The sequence below is a fragment of the Fusarium keratoplasticum genome, chromosome 9 (assembly GCF_025433545.1).
Source record: "Fusarium keratoplasticum isolate Fu6.1 chromosome 9, whole genome shotgun sequence".
Lineage (NCBI taxonomy): Eukaryota > Fungi > Ascomycota > Sordariomycetes > Hypocreales > Nectriaceae > Fusarium > Fusarium keratoplasticum.
The window spans coordinates 945,451-960,500 of NC_070537.1; the positions used below are offsets into that span (position 1 = coordinate 945,451).

General features: G+C 52.9%; 8 protein-coding genes across 8 annotated transcripts; 3 read left to right on the forward strand and 5 right to left on the reverse strand.

Annotated features, from left to right (window-relative positions):
- Window positions 1–429: 429 nt before the first annotated feature.
- NCS57_01118700 (Fe2OG dioxygenase domain-containing protein) lies at window positions 430–3,483 on the reverse strand (the record flags this gene model as incomplete). The annotated part of the gene is made up of 5 exons (XM_053060908.1): window positions 430–1,420; window positions 1,476–1,727; window positions 1,783–2,235; window positions 2,295–2,556; window positions 2,973–3,483. 5 exons carry the CDS (start codon window positions 3,481–3,483, stop codon window positions 430–432), a joined length of 2,469 nt encoding a protein of 822 aa, XP_052909294.1.
- A 387-nt stretch (window positions 3,484–3,870) lies between these two features.
- NCS57_01118800 (uncharacterized protein) lies at window positions 3,871–5,226 on the reverse strand (the record flags this gene model as incomplete). Its single annotated transcript, XM_053060909.1, has 1 exon — window positions 3,871–5,226. The coding sequence occupies one exon, from the start codon at window positions 5,224–5,226 to the stop codon at window positions 3,871–3,873; it is 1,356 nt and encodes a 451-aa protein (XP_052909295.1).
- Window positions 5,227–6,011: 785 nt separating this feature from the next.
- NCS57_01118900 (Serine/threonine-protein phosphatase) lies at window positions 6,012–7,764 on the forward strand (the record flags this gene model as incomplete). Its single annotated transcript, XM_053060910.1, has 7 exons — window positions 6,012–6,152; window positions 6,212–6,292; window positions 6,358–6,793; window positions 6,846–7,089; window positions 7,139–7,500; window positions 7,547–7,671; window positions 7,726–7,764. 7 exons carry the CDS (start codon window positions 6,012–6,014, stop codon window positions 7,762–7,764), a joined length of 1,428 nt encoding a protein of 475 aa, XP_052909296.1.
- A 179-nt stretch (window positions 7,765–7,943) lies between these two features.
- Window positions 7,944–8,375, reverse strand: NCS57_01119000 (uncharacterized protein; the record flags this gene model as incomplete). Its single annotated transcript, XM_053060911.1, has 1 exon — window positions 7,944–8,375. The coding sequence occupies one exon, from the start codon at window positions 8,373–8,375 to the stop codon at window positions 7,944–7,946; it is 432 nt and encodes a 143-aa protein (XP_052909297.1).
- A 185-nt stretch (window positions 8,376–8,560) lies between these two features.
- NCS57_01119100 (Transcription elongation factor SPT4) lies at window positions 8,561–9,131 on the forward strand (the record flags this gene model as incomplete). The annotated part of the gene is made up of 3 exons (XM_053060912.1): window positions 8,561–8,722; window positions 8,785–9,038; window positions 9,098–9,131. The coding sequence occupies exons 1-3, from the start codon at window positions 8,639–8,641 to the stop codon at window positions 9,129–9,131; spliced, it is 372 nt and encodes a 123-aa protein (XP_052909298.1). The 5' UTR covers window positions 8,561–8,638.
- Window positions 9,132–9,403: 272 nt separating this feature from the next.
- Window positions 9,404–10,426, reverse strand: NCS57_01119200 (C2H2-type domain-containing protein; the record flags this gene model as incomplete). Its single annotated transcript, XM_053060913.1, has 1 exon — window positions 9,404–10,426. Exon 1 carries the CDS (start codon window positions 10,418–10,420, stop codon window positions 9,404–9,406), a length of 1,017 nt encoding a protein of 338 aa, XP_052909299.1. The 5' UTR covers window positions 10,421–10,426.
- Window positions 10,427–11,236: 810 nt separating this feature from the next.
- On the forward strand, window positions 11,237–12,320 carry NCS57_01119300 (Splicing factor YJU2; the record flags this gene model as incomplete). Its single annotated transcript, XM_053060914.1, has 5 exons — window positions 11,237–11,251; window positions 11,303–11,398; window positions 11,453–11,487; window positions 11,560–11,579; window positions 11,632–12,320. 5 exons carry the CDS (start codon window positions 11,237–11,239, stop codon window positions 12,318–12,320), a joined length of 855 nt encoding a protein of 284 aa, XP_052909300.1.
- A 778-nt stretch (window positions 12,321–13,098) lies between these two features.
- On the reverse strand, window positions 13,099–13,308 carry NCS57_01119400 (uncharacterized protein; the record flags this gene model as incomplete). Its single annotated transcript, XM_053060915.1, has 1 exon — window positions 13,099–13,308. One exon carries the CDS (start codon window positions 13,306–13,308, stop codon window positions 13,099–13,101), a length of 210 nt encoding a protein of 69 aa, XP_052909301.1.
- Window positions 13,309–15,050: the final 1,742 nt, after the last annotated feature.

Consider the following 15,050-nt stretch of genomic DNA (forward strand, 5'->3'; position numbering starts at 1 on the left):
GCCACCGTCCGCTCAGGGCAGTAGGGAAAGAATGAAACTCCCTTATATCACTTTGATGGCTGTGTTTGCGGGTGCTGGTGCTTTCATCAAGGTGGAAAGGCTATTATTACTGTTGGGGGCGCGTGTTGAGCATACACAGCCTCTAGCAAGGCGAGATGCAGCCTCACCTGGAGTCAAAAGAATCCCGTTAAACTTGGGACAAGCCCGTTGTGGTCGTACTTACCTCGTATCCCTTATTCGTCTTACCTATTGACAGGGCATGGGTGTATTGATACAGATATGATCCGCGAGCTCTTTCTGATGATAAGCGTGTCCCTTTACATGGATTTGAGAACCAGTATCTTTCTGTGATGCAAGTCCAAAGCTGCAAATCAATGATTACTCGCACGTACATTCGTACACGTGCAACCTCGACCCAAGCCACCGCATTCACTTCTTGGTGAAAAAGCTAGTTATCTTCAAGTTCTTCTTCTTCTCACCACCCAAGTCGACAATGTCAGTATCCGACACCTTCCGCTTCATCCCAGCGCCGGGTTGTGGCGTCGCTGGCGGATGTACCGTCCGCTCTAGGCCGAGGAATAGTGAGTGATCAGGACCGAGTAGTTGTTCGAGATGACTCTTTTCCATCTTCCTCAGTAGGTTGTAGGCAGTCTCCTGCCGACTAACCCAGGCCTTACGGTTCTCGACATGCTGCGGAGACGGCGCCTTGGTCATGAGCGTGCAAGGGCTGTCCCCCGGCACTGCCTCGCACTTGCAGTCGACGCCTGCTGACTTGATCCCGTCTTTTAGGTGCTCTCGTTCTGTCCTGGCTATAGGAAGAGTACCGACGCTTTGTGATGAATCGGCAAGGAACTCGTTCAGTTGCGTGCAGTAGACGCAGCCACAACTTACGCTGCCTCGCGCCTGGCTTTCAGTATCGACAGGCTCGGGGCCAACCAAGTTGTCGAGGAGAGATTTGAACAAGGCAGAGCACAACTGTTGGTAACAGGGCGTGTTGAGGGGTATCTTATTTTCGATGAGTTTGCCAGGGACTTCGCAAAGCAAGGGCATCCACAATGTCGCGAGCTCAGTGGCTCGAAACCGTGGAGCATCGGCGACGATTTTGGAAGCGAATAGAGACACGAGGTCATCCGGCTTGGTGCTACTCTTGATGAGGCGGACGAGAAAGTTGGTAATCCTCACATCTTTGACCTTGTATCCAAGCTGATCTTGGTTGACGGCTTTTGACTTTTCGCCAGACACCTGGCCGGACAACTGGGCGAAATCTGCCGTTTCAATGAGCCAACGGAACGTTTCCTTGAATAGATGCGAGTATTCCCTCTCGGGCAGCCCCTCCTTGACGATCAGGTTCCTCAATTGGTCCAAGAACCTGAGATGGAACGGGAGTGGGTTGGACATGCCCCTGAACTTGGGCAAGGCGCTGTGTCAACGGTTAGCACTGTGATCTAACGCATCATGGCCTTGGGAGGACGCACGCCTCCGTCAGGAAGGCGGCCGGATCGCTGAAATATAGTGAAAGGTCTGCAATGAGCGATCCCGCTTCTTGGCCAAGGTTACCCGACCCCATGCTGTCCAGGCAGGAGCGGATCATTTCTCGAGCCCAGCCAAGCACGAGTTTTGGTGTTTCGACTTCACCAGCCAAGTCTCTTGAGGGGGGAGGTACCAATCGGGTTATGAACTTGAACTGGTTGGTCGGAGATTCGCACGATGAGATGGCGAGTGATGCCCTAGCGCAAGTCAGTGAGCGGATTGTCTGAGTAGTAGTCTTTGATAGAGACATACCCTTGCCGAATGTTCATGAATCGCTCAAGGGCCTTGTCAGGGCTAGCCACTATCCAGCCTCGCAGCCATTCAAAGAAGGATAATGGTAATGTGCTCTGGTGGTGCATAACAGCCGCTCTGAAATACTCAAACTCTCCAAACTGAACAAAGGCCTTGAGGCAGAGCGCCAAGGTTTTGCCAGATATTGCTTCTATAAATTCTAGCTGTCTGGAGAGATGCAGCAAGGTATCGAGCACACACTTTGAGGCTCCGGGGCGCATGGACGACCTGGCAAAGAATGCCATGAGTGGCTCAAGGGTGCCGGGCGGTATCTCGCCATCACACTTTAGGAATGAGGCCAATACGTCATGGGGGACCAGGGCGATGAACTGAGTCTCGGGGGTTAGTGACATCGTGCCATCCGAAGGGGAGAGGAAGGCACTATACCGACACACGTCTTTGTCTTTTACACCCCTATTGATCATTTGTTAGCACCTGTGGCAATATGAATATGACCGGGCAGACCAACCCACTTGCCCTTGACCTCGCCGAAACTGTCCGGGTCAAGAATGTGCTTCTCGTCAAATGTGAGATCTCGCGCCACCATGTGATCATCAAGGTCGACCAGGGTTTTTATTCTGTAGACATCCTCGCCGCGTGGCTTAGCCTTCCCCTCAAACGATCCAACAAAGACCTCGATGGGCAGCTCGCTGCACGCCGCTCTCAGAAGCTGGGCTCGGCCCAAGTCTTGGTCTCGTAGGCAATATTGACCGTTGGCTGAGAGGTAGTCTCGATCTAACAACAAGTGGAGACACGGCTGTTTGCGCGACTCTTGACTCGTCATAAGCCATCACTCCAGAGCCCGTTTGACTCTTTGAACTTCGTCTGGGAAGATGAGACCTGTCGGCCTGTGGCCCTGAGGGCCGTAGTCATCCATGAGTTTCAAGACTAGCACCCAGCGGTAACCTGACGTGACGGTAGCAAGCCTGTGCGACACTCCCGTGTACCAGAAAGCAAAGGACTGGGTCTTCAAGCAAGACTTGTAGCGCGCCTGGGTTTCTGGCCGCCATACTCGAACAGCATGTCTCCACCCTCATGTTTGGATGGCAGACTGATGATGACAGTGCCGAACACGCCTTTCCTCTTCTCGATGCTGCGACCGCCATAGTCATCAGTGGTAGATTAGGGGAAATCATGTATGGAGGGCATACTCAGTGTGTGTCTTGTACGTGGCGCCCTTTTCGATATGACCATCTTCTCAACCTCGACCTGGACTGGGGGCCGCCAAGAATTCGGCGGGTTGACGACGCGGCATACGTGATACAGGAGTACTGGCCACCCTGCCCCAAAGCCGAATTGGTTTAGATCCAGCTCCCATATCTTCCCAGCAGAAGTGTCAGTGGTGATATCGCCTCCGTGGCCATGCGGCGCCGGGGGATGCGCTTTTGCAATCAATTGGCGGGCCTGCGATTCTTTGAGAGGCATATCGATCAAACCGACGTCGGGGACATGTATGGAGGCTTTGCATTCAGGATCGAGCGTGTAATTGGATGCGAATGGCTCTGAGGTCCGGGTGTTGAGCAGAGAGGCGCCAATCAGCTCCTCGTCGGTCAAAACGTGGCTGTCGTCACTGCCGTCACTGTCGTCACTGCCGTCACTATTGCCATCGCTAAGCGTCTCGTCGACGAGCTCGTCGACCGTCTCTATCTTCGTCTTCACCATGGTTGGTATTATGTTGAATGGGAGAGGATCAAGTTGACGCGTTATCGTCGCGAGTGACGCGCCTGTCGCGTGAACTTAAAGTGGTTGGTGGAAATGATGTAAGGGGCACTCGGAAACCGCTAAAGACGGCTCATCCCGTCGTTGGTTGACAAAAATAGCAGTCCATGCCAGTATCCTTCAAATCCACGCTGTGATAATAACGCCTATGCTCCCTGCTTATTTATTCTAGTGAGAAGGAAAATCGTAGGTATCTAAACTGCTCGTGGTTGCAAAACTCCTTCGAAAAGAATCTCAAGACTCAATGTTTGCATTTGGGGTTATCCCAACCAACCTATCAACCCCCCCTTCCTAATCCGGCCTCCTCGTGGAGTCAGGGTCGTCGGTCTATCATGGGTTCGGCCTCGGCTTTGAGTTGGCTCCGCTCGCTGACCTTAGTAGCGAGCCCCTGGGAGTCATAGGCTTAGACTGTCCGAATGAGCTCCCGGAGGAGCCGCGCCCAGGAGTTCCAATCTTGCTCCAAAGCCTCTGAGCTGCAGGAGTAAGGCCTCCAGTGACCCTCGGGCTACTGGGAAACTTGGGCACGGGTGTCTTATCAACCTTCCCCGTGAGGCCATTCCGCGAAGATTCCTTCTTCGATTGCGATATTCGATCCACCATCCGCTCGTGAAGGCTTTCTCTTTTGCGTTGCTCCTGTAACCGAAAAGGGTTGGGGCTGGCATCGCCTGGGCCAAGATTGATGATGGGAACAGGGGGAGCAGGCTCCGGCTCATCGTCTTCATCGTCAACAAAGGCGTATCCGTTAACCCGCGGTGTTTCTCCGCCACCCACAGCGCTTGAGTCCTGGTCTCCTATACGAGGCTTGCCTGCGATGGCATCCCGTATTGATGACATGGTGGGGGATGGTGGCCGCTGCGGAATTCGAGGTTGGGGCATTCTCGTGTTCTCGTATGATATAGACTTGGGCGCCATCCTGGAAGCTTCTTCAGCTTTTTGAGAGACAGTAACAACTCCATCTTCCACTCCCTCAGGTCCAAACATCAAGTTGTTCTTGGGCTTCGCATCCCAAGTGTCTGGTCGTGCTGGACGGTCGTCCCTGTCCTTGATGGCTAAACGATCCCGCTTGAAGCCGTCATCTGTGAGGCTTCGCGTTTGACTCAATCTGTCCTCGACTTCTTTCTGCTTGATCATTTGTTTTGAAGGAAGCTTGTTGCCGCGCCAGAGCCAGGCATACTTTTCGGCACGTTTCTGATTCTGCTTGTCGACGAGTTTATAGAAGCTCTCGTTGTCCTCACTGGTGTAAGTTTCTTGAAATTTGGACAGGCTCATGCTGGTGTTTAGTCGTGGCCGTGGTCCCATGGCAGTTGAGGCGACCGAGGCAGGTGTGTCTCCACCATATGCTGAAGGTGTCCGATCTCCAGGGAGGGTCGATCTTGACTGCGATGGTAGAGGTGTATTTCGGCGCCCAGGAGTCATAACATGCTGCAGCCTTCGACCAGCGCTCGAGATCCAGGCAGCATCCTTGGAGTCCAGAGCATCCAGATACTCTTGCTGAGTCTCAGTTTCCAACAGTCCAGGAAAGAAGTCGCGGGCGATGATTTGTGAAAGTGTTTCTGTGTAAGTATCTTCGTCAAGAACCTGCTTAGGGCGCTTAATTTTCTTTGCTGGGGGAGGCGGAGGCATCAAGTCTGTGTCTGTTCTCTTGCGCACTAGGGCGCTGGAGGTCCCGGAGGTTGATGAATCCATGATGATGGCAAGCGCCTGATGCGCCAATGAAACAGCTCCTTTACTTCGAAGTGAGTCTATCGTCGATTCCAGTTGAATAAAAGCATCTCGTTTGAAAGGATGCCGATGGTTGAGCTGTAAGTTGTGAGTTGATGTTCAAGGCAGGCAAGCCTCATGGCAACCTTGTCGAAGGAGCACGGATATTAGTGGGGCCGTGTCAGGTCCGCTTTGATGCGTATGCAATTATCCAACCTCCGATCCTGGCCGGCTCTGCTCTCCATGCGTGGCGATTGATAACGGAGCACCCGGTCCCCCAGTTTCTGGCGGCTGCTCACGCTAGGTCTTACTGGTTCAGGCAGATCGAGAGGCACTGGCTTGCAGGGGGTTACAGGGCCATCAGCTGCCTCCCGAGGCCCCTCAAGCCCTGTAACCCTGTCCGGGAAGTCGTTTTTGCCCACCACCGATGACGCCGGTAAACGGGGCCTAGAAGCTTCCCCCACCAAAAAGCCGCCGCTCGAGACGTCGAGGTCAAAAGTTCTTTTGCTCTCCCTGACATCGTGGAACCAAGCCTCGCCCTGTCGTTGGTAGACTTGCCAGTTCTCCCCCTTTGCTACTTTGACTTGCTAGGACGTATTCACTCCGTCTCTTGGTACCGATCCTCCTTTTGCGACACACTCAAGTAGTTGCAGCGACGTCCGGCGCAACATCACCAACTTCTCGGCTACCGAACTTCCCCCACGTCGATCGTCGTTTCCCCTTTGTTTGACGCCTTCTCCTCCGGCGGGCGAGCGATAAATACCGTCGACATGTCGCAAAAGGCTGTCGACCTCAAGAACCAGGGCAACAAGGCCTTTGGCCACGGCGATTACCCCGCCGCAGTTGACCTGTACACCAAGGCCATCGAGCTGAACGACAAGGAGCCGTTGTTCTTCACCAACCGAGCGCAGGTTTGTAGCCGACATATGCGCCTGAATTGTGGCTAACCTCCTTCTTCTTCCGATATTAGGCGTACATCAAGACTGAAGCGTACGGTTACGCCATCGCCGACGCCACCAAGGCCCTCGAGCTCAACCCCAAGCTGGTCAAGGTTTGTCACCCTTGCACGCGAGCGCCCTCGACGAGAAGAAACAGTCTTGTTTCTGACACAACTAGGCCTACTACCGACGAGGTCTAGCCAAGACTGCGATCCTGCGACCCAAGGAAGCCATCGACGACTTCAAGACCTGCGTTAGCCTGGATCCTAACAACAAGGATGCACGACTGAAGTTGGAAGAATGCAAGAAAATTGTTCGACAGTTGGCATTCTTTGCCGCTATTGAGGTCGGCGATGAGCCTTCTGCGGCCGAGGGTCTTGACCTCGACTCTATGGTTGTCGAGCCTGGCTATGACGGCGTGCGACTAGGCGACGAGATGACACAAGAGTTCATTGACGACATGATCGAGCGGTTCAAGACTGGCAAGAAGATCCACCGCAAATACGTCTACCAAATCATCATTGCCGTCAAGAAGCTCGTGTACGACGAGCCCACCATGGTCGAGGTTGAGATCCCTGATGACGTCCAACTGACTGTCTGCGGTGATACCCACGGTAAGACGCCCTAACTTTCACAGCAGCGATGGTTAACTGACTCCGTTTCTAGGCCAATACTTTGATCTCATGGAGCTGTTCCGCCGCAATGGCACACCTAGCGACAAGCACTGGTATCTGTTTAACGGTGACTTTGTGGACCGAGGGTCTTGGTCAACTGAGATTGCTCTGCTGCTCTACGCTTACAAGTGGCTGCGACCTAACCAGTTCTTCCTGAACCGTGGAAACCACGAGACAGACGACATGAACCGAGTCTACGGCTTCGAGGGCGAGTGCAAGGCCAAGTACAACGAGAGGTGAGATTTTGGTGTCATATGCCGTGCCCTCATACTGACTGTGATGTAGGGTCTTTAAGCTGTTCTCTGAGAGTTTCTCTGCTCTGGCGCTGGCTACCCTCATTGGCAAGAAGTACCTGGTCCTCCACGGAGGCTTGTTCTCCGACGACAACATCACACTCGATGACATTCGAAAACTGAACCGACACAACCAGCGACAACCAGGCCAGGCTGGTCTGATGATGGAGATGCTCTGGACGGACCCCCAGGAGGAGAACGGCCGAGGACCCAGCAAGCGCGGTGTCGGTATGCAGTTCGGGCCCGACATCACGAAGAAGTTTTGCGAGAAGAACGGCCTTGAGGCTGTTATCCGAAGTCACGAGGTTCGCATGGATGGTTATGAGGTTCAGCACGATGGCCGTTGTATTACTGGTAAGTGACATGTGCTGCCCTGATTGCTCACTGGCTAACCCTCTAGTCTTCTCTGCTCCTCGATACTGCGACTCGACGGAGAACAGGGGTGCCTATATCAACATCGGCCCCGACTATAAGCTCAAGTATGAGCAGTTCGATGCCGTACCGCATCCCGACATTAAGCCCATGGTGAGTTACAATTGATGCGTTTCCCACCAAAGTCCAGCACTAACCCTTCATCAGGCATATGCTCAGAGCTCACTCATGTCTTCTCTCATGTAAGAGGTGTAGAAAGCCGTTGGAAGTCGGAGTTGGTGTAGGGTTGAAAGCATGGTAGGGTATCGGGCGTCTGGAAACGGTGCATTTGCAGAGTTGGCCGATGGGCGATGTACATGCATACATTTATACCCATTCACATGATAAATGACGATCCAGTTGAATGATGAAGCTCTTGTTTGTCGTCAAGCATTCCATAACCGGTCTTGCCCGTCGGCTCCCACCATGGCACCGAGCCAGTCGGCGCACTGCCGTACTTGAAGGCTCACCTCAGCTCCATCGTCGCTTGTGCCTCTCCAGGCTGTGATGGCAGCTGAGAAGGAGCCTAGGTCTGGTCGCGGCACACGAACCCATGCATGACTACCCTCAACCTTAAGGATATCCAGAGAAATGGCTGCTCCCGTAAGTCCGAGTAGTTGACGGAGCGCTGCTGTGCAGTAGCTCTTTACTTGTAGGTTGTCGAGTGTGACGGCGCCGCTTCTGTCTGAGACGAGCTCAAGGTGAACGTATGAGAAGGGTGGTTCTTTGATGGTGCAGGTGAGGATGTCGTGAGATTTCTCGAGGTCTTTTTGTTGAAAGATGGACTTTTGAGTCCCTTGGCTTGTATTTTGCGTCATCTTTATTCCAGGATTCAACACAAAAGTCGAATTCTTCTTGTTCGTGATACTTCGTGAGTTGCCTGGATGTAAAGATTGAAGTTTGAGCGACTACCGCACTTGTTGCATAACCCACTTAAATGCATACAACTTTTACAACTTCCGCCTCTGGCCGTCGCGATCAATGCCAACCTACTTCTTTAACAAACAACACTCTCCACGATCAACGCAGCTCTTCTCAGCTCCCAAACCCTCCGAACGAGTCTCGAAGCGATCTCCGAATCATGACGTCTACGAATTTCGTCTCCCCCGGCCAGCAGCGCTATCTGCGCGCGTGCATGGTCTGCTCCATCGTCATGACCTACAACGTTCGTTTCCCTTCAAAGCAATCATCCATTCCATTCCATGAAGCTGACGCCTTGTTTTCTAGCGATTCCGCGACGAAGGCTGCCCCAACTGCGACGAGTTCCTCCACCTCGCTGGCTCCCAGGACCAGATCGAAAGCTGCACCTCGCAGGTCTTTGAAGGTGTCATCACCCTCGCCAACCCTGCGCGCTCGTGGATAGCGAAGTACCAGCGACTCGACGGCTACGTTCCAGGCATGTACGCCATCAAGGTGTCGGGTCAGCTGCCTGATGACGTTCGGTCGACTCTTGAGGACGAATACAGAATACAATACATCCCGTAAGTGATGATCCTTGACGAGTTGGAGAATATTATGTCTGACAGAACTTGCTTTGCAGGCGCGACGGTACAGAGGCCGAGGCGGATGCTTAGAAAGCGTTTTGCGAAGCCCGTCAAAATTGACACTTTTCACTTTTCATGGCGAATAAGGCGTTGGAGGAACAGGAGCAGCAGTGATTCCGTATAAAGATAGGAAAAATAGTGCATCATCATTCGATAAGTGTCGTCTTGGTATCTAAGATGGACAATAAAACCAAACGCCTTGGCATGTTTCCGAGTCCCGTCTACACATGCATTCCTTTGCCGTAAAACGCCGCCCCTCACGATCCCACCCTGTCCGTATGCAACCAAGATCTTGAAACCTCCTAGTTGTTTCTCTGCTTCTTTCCAGAGCCCATGCCGAAACTGAAGCCCGCCGATTCCCTGGACCGCTTTTTTTCCATCTCCTCCTTCATAATGCGCTCTGCCTCGCTCATCTTCTTGGGCTGCTCTATCTTGGCGGGCTTCTTCGAACCGGACGAGAGGGCATTCTTTTTGGCCTGGGCAAATACGTTCTTGGCTTGAGGTTTGCCACCGAGTTTCATCGAGATGCCCCCGAAGCCGCTGGGCTTTGCAGGTGCTGGCTCAGCCTCCTTGCCCTTATCCGTAGTCGCTTTCGATGCTTCTGGCGTTTCTCCTTCCGTCGCGGTCGTGTCGGGCGCGGGGCTCTCGGTAGAAGTTGTCGCAGGTGCGGCAGGCTTGGGGCCGAAAGACAGCGTAATCTTCTCGCCCTCTTGTCGCTTCAGCTCACGAGCCTCGGAATCCTCCTCCTTGTTTTCGTCTCGGGTTCCGGCGGCCGCTTGCGCGCGCTTAATCTGTTCGCGGATCATGCGCTGCTCGACCTCCTCGTTGCCTTGATCCTGCGCCTCCTTTCGCCTCAGAGCTTCCTGTCGTCGCAGAGACTCGGGGGACTTGTCGATCCAAGAGATGTGTACACCCTTCTCGTTCTCCTCAACCCGGCAGATTCCCTCGCGACCCAAGTGTTTGGCGAATTCTGTCAGGGAGGACCATTTCGTCGCGTTCATGTGGATGTGCTCCTTGTTGGCGATGTATTCCTGGTAGAAGTGGTTGATGTGGACCTGCTTCTCGCCATGGCCGGTTCTGAGGAGCAGGAGAAAGTCGCGCTGGAACTGATTGCTGTAGTCGCTGATGTACTTCTTCGCATCCTCGCCGACGATGAGCATTTGTCGAACATGGCTCTCGGACTGAGTGTGCATTTTATAGCCGTTAGCATCTCTGCATTGCTTTTCGCACACCTGGCAATACCATCGCAACCGCTGAAGCCCCTTGGACTTCATGCGGTTGGCGATGTATTTCGTCGAGCCGACCTCTGCTTTGGGCATTTTGGCGATGTTGATGTTAGTGGAGAAAGTTTGGAGAAAAAACGCTAACGGTAGGCAGAATAACTGGAGAAAAGCATGGCGGTGGGGCAGGGACCCAGCCACAATGCCAGGCTACGTGATTGGCCAAGGAGGTTTGTAATTCAACGGCCTCAACAGACAACACCATGGAGAACTTGTTGACTTTTTGCTTCTGCGTCTCGCAAATATCTAACCTGTGAATCAAGTAGGAGTTACTTAGCTTCCTGGTTTCTGTCACTAATATACTATTGCTACTGCTTTGGTAGATGAACTTCATGGCGCTCTTGCTGTCAATCCTTCATCTGACCGTTCAGATATTTCCGCCCAGCACAAAGACCCTGAAGAGATAACCAAGGACAGAAAAAAAGCTCATGGAACAGAAACTCAGATGAGCTATTAGGAAGAAAAGATTACTAATTATATGCATCTCTTCTAACAGATAGATCGGGCGGTTAACATAGCAGCCGACATACTTTTCAACATGACTTACATTAATAATCAACCCAACATCAATGGATACCATGAAGTAGAAGAGGCCCCATATTAGGCAGAGAATGTGGAAAGCTCGAGATTGTTTGCTTACAAGATTTACCCAGGCAAAGGTAAAAACCCAGTCTGCCACCGTTCTGGCACTGGCATCAACACGACAGTGGGGCTGCTGTTCACCACTGCCAGGTCAGCCCCGTTCAGCACTGCCTAGCACTGTCACGTGTGACTGAGTTACGTCGTTTTCTAGGCCGCATTTCCCATTTCCTCAAAACAAACACCAAAAAACGCATCACCAACCCCGTCGCGACCATGTCAGAGCGAAAGGTATGTATTATATGGATTTTTCGCTGCTCTTTCCTACTAACTAGAGAACAGGTCCTCCAGAAGTACTACCCGCCTGACTTCAACCCCAATGATATCACCCGAAGGAGGGGACCGAAGGCTTCAGGGCCCCGAGTGCAGACAGTTCGTGTATGTGCCTCTAGAATCGCTTCATCTTACTATAGATTGCTAACATCTTGTCAGCTTATGGCACCCTGGTCAATGAAATGCACTACCTGGTAAGTTTCACAATATCCTCTCCCTTCCGCTTCTCTCTGCCTTCTGTGAACACTCATGCTAACCATATCCAGTGGCGAGTACATCTACAAAGGTTTGAGCCCTCTTCCTTCATTAAGGAATAAAACTAACCAGTTATCATTAAGGAAGGAAGTTCAACAGTAGAAAAGAAACTCCCGTCGACGAAAAGTACCTTGGAATTCAAGTGTTTTTTTTCTCCATTCGATGTACTCGATGCAGCGCTGAAATCAGGTTCCGAACTGACCCGAAAAACAACGATTATGCCATAGTGTCGGGGGCGGTCCGAAGCATGGAACCATGGCGCAACCGCGCTGCGGAGGAGGAAACTGACGAAGAAAGGCTTAATCGGCTGGAGCGCGAGGAGGCAGAGGCCGCAGGCGAGGAGGAGAAGGATGCCATGGCGGATCTGGAGGCCAAGAACGCGGACGCGCAGCGAGAGATGGCGGCAGCAGACGCACTGGACGAGATTCGACAACGAAACGCACGCATCAACCGATCAGAAAAAGAGGGTATCGACTTTGCTGATTCGATCATACGAAGCGAGGACGAGGAGCGGGAGCGACAGGAGAGGGAGGACGATGAAGCGGCCAAGAGGGCATTTGCTGCGGCGCGAGCGCAGCTGGACACAGTTACCGAAGACGGCCCCGCAGAACAGGCAGCAGAGAGTAGCGCAGGACCATCACCAAGCGCGGGTGCGGTTGTGGTGGCAAACCCAGAACCAGAGGCAGCAGCTCCGTCGTTCAAGCGAGTCGTCAAGAAGAAGAAGAATCATTCGGCTCTGCTTGGAATCAAGAAGAAGCCATCGCTGGTTTAAAGGCAGGAAACGGAGTGGGAGGAGTTGGGACACGCCAAGATTCTACGATAACGGCAGATTGAATTATGGCAAATTACAGCACACGGAGTTCGGAGTTTGGAACCAAGGCAGCAAGGCAAATCTCAATATACCATCTTGGCATCAAGTCGCGCAGTTATGGCGCAGCTGGTCAAGAATTCGGCGAAACACTTGTTTCTCGAGTCAAGACTTGCTGTGTTGGCTTGGAACGCTTTGGCAGGATTCGCACGCATCGCATAATATCACGCAGCACGAGAATTGAAGAGAAGTTGATTGAAAAGAGTCGAATCATCAATTCGTGTATCATTCGCTAATTGCAATGGCTAGGAGCTGGTTCCCTTATTCCAATCCTCCTCTGAATGCTGTGTACCCCCTGTTCTCGCTGTAACCCCATGTCGTGTCCAAAAACAGGACATAATCGCAGCCGAAACGCCTTGCACCGAGTGTTTGTTTCTCCCGCTCAAAAAAAAGACAATAAAGACAGGCCAATTCGCCATTTGAAAATGGCGGGGATTTTGCTTTTGGCTCCTCCGTACGCCGGGCAATATGATTTCACTTGAGAGTGAAGAGAGAGATGAGAGTCGTGTTCGTTTGTTTGTTTGAGCCCTTTGCTGTCAGACCAGAGGGGCTGGGTTGTTGTTCGCCACCCTTGACGTCGTATTTGATGTCATTGGGGAAATTCGCCAACTTTGCCGGCCAAAGAAAATTCGATCCGAGTTTGCGCGGATGTTTTCCTGCTGGTGATGACGACGCCCGTCATTTATTGATAGTGCGTGGTGCTGGTGCCGTTGGTGATGGTGGGCGAGGCAGCGAAACGGGGAGTCGAGCCGTTAGGAGGCGACCGGGCTCCGGAAGCCTCCATCTGACGCTTGGTGTGGGCATGCATGAAGCGCGAGTAGCTGGAGAGGTTCTGGGGAGGAGGAGGAGAGAGAGGCATGGAGACGGTATAGGCTTCAGATCGAGCGGGCATGATGGCGGTGGTGATGTTTATCGGTGAGTGTACGAGTGTAGAGTTGAGTGATGATCAAGGCTTGTAGTGGAAATAGCCGTCTAGTCAAGAGATGATGAGGCTGAACTGTTATAGTGGTAGATGCTGATACTGGAATAAAGAAAAAAGTCTGTCTACGAGGGGGGAATACAGAGTCTTATTATACCAGAAGCCGTCCAGGCCAGAATGCCCAAAGGAGCGGAGAAGAGAAGAGCAGCGGGTGGTTTGTGTGTGGATCAGTGGGCTGCAAGCTTCCACCCCCAGGTCCCTTGAAAATCCATCCACTCGAGGATAACGATTGATTCTGCGTAATGGGGGGTGTGTGGGAGGGGGAGGGGAAAGGGAGTGTGTGTGGATGGACCCTTTCTTTCTTGCGTGTCATACCCGTGATGCCATCAACGGGCAAGCACGGCAACACACACAACACACGAGAGAGCTCACGCTGCGGGTAATCAATCAATCCCACAAACCGGAGCTCAACAATCAGTTTCCGGCGGGGGGCAGTCATTCGGTCGACGGCCCAATCCCCTTTGGCCGCACCCTCTGTTGATCGGCGGTGATTGTCGTCTCCTAGCGCAGGTGAATGTCGTAACTGGACGAGTTTTCGATGAGCAGTTGCCGCAGTAAGCTTTTTCAAGGGATCCTCACTCTGCAGGTAGAGACATTGGATCCCTGCGTCCTTGACCCATGCCATACGCATGCATGCGGGCAAGGGAGATGGCTTCTGATTTGCTGCAAGACAACCCCCGGTCGTTCAGGGTCCTTTCTCCCACATTTTTCCCGTGCTTTCTTGCTTGCTTGCCACTTGCACAGACGACGACGAGGCTACGGCACGAGAGGATGACAGTATGGCCGTTACTGTACGAGACGAGACGCCACTGAGCAGCCAGAAACAAAGCTTTCCGGGATCCTCTGATCAGCCCTGGGAGCAAGTCTTGGCTCGCCGGCATTGATCTCCCCCAGTGGCACGGAACACAACAAGACGGACGTGGAAAGACCCTGCTGATCCGGGTCCGGCACTGAAGTCATCGTCACACCTCACGGGTCTTGCCTATCTGCCTGTCGAGAAGAAGCCGGAAAGAGACGTGCAGGAAAAGATAATCATGGGCCGAGTGGCATGCAGTCTCTGCGTTGACAGGCGGGCACAGAGTAGTTCTAGACCACTGCAGACTCTGAAACTTCAGGTTTCCATTCAGCATTTCCTGTCCATGAGACCCTGCTCGATAATCACGCAGGCACACGCACTCGAAAGGGCCAACATTCTCGCTCACCTCCTCCTGGGGCGGGTCACGCGGCTGCTGGGGTGAGAGCACAACGATTCATCTGGGTCTGACCCAGTGCGGCACAAAACAGAAATGATGATCCGAGACATTTTAGCACCGAGGGATCATCGCTGCAAGCCGGAGGACAAGCATCCCGGGATTGGCATCCGGGTCTAGGGGATGCTCTGTTCCGCGCTCACTGGATTACTCGAGACTGGCGGGAGTACGTACCGTTGAGATCCCCAACAGAGGGCGAAGTTGTCGACATCGAGGGACCCCATGTGGACCGGCGAGAGTTGGAGTGATTGGACAACTAGAGGGAACAAGAATGAGAGATTATCTCCCTTTGAGGCTCAACTGCGACCGCCATCGAGAGAACGTGGGGAATGCTCGGGAGGGGGTAGCAAAAGTGAGAATCATGGGAGCGGGCTCGGCCGAGGCACCATGGGATTGTCGCCAATT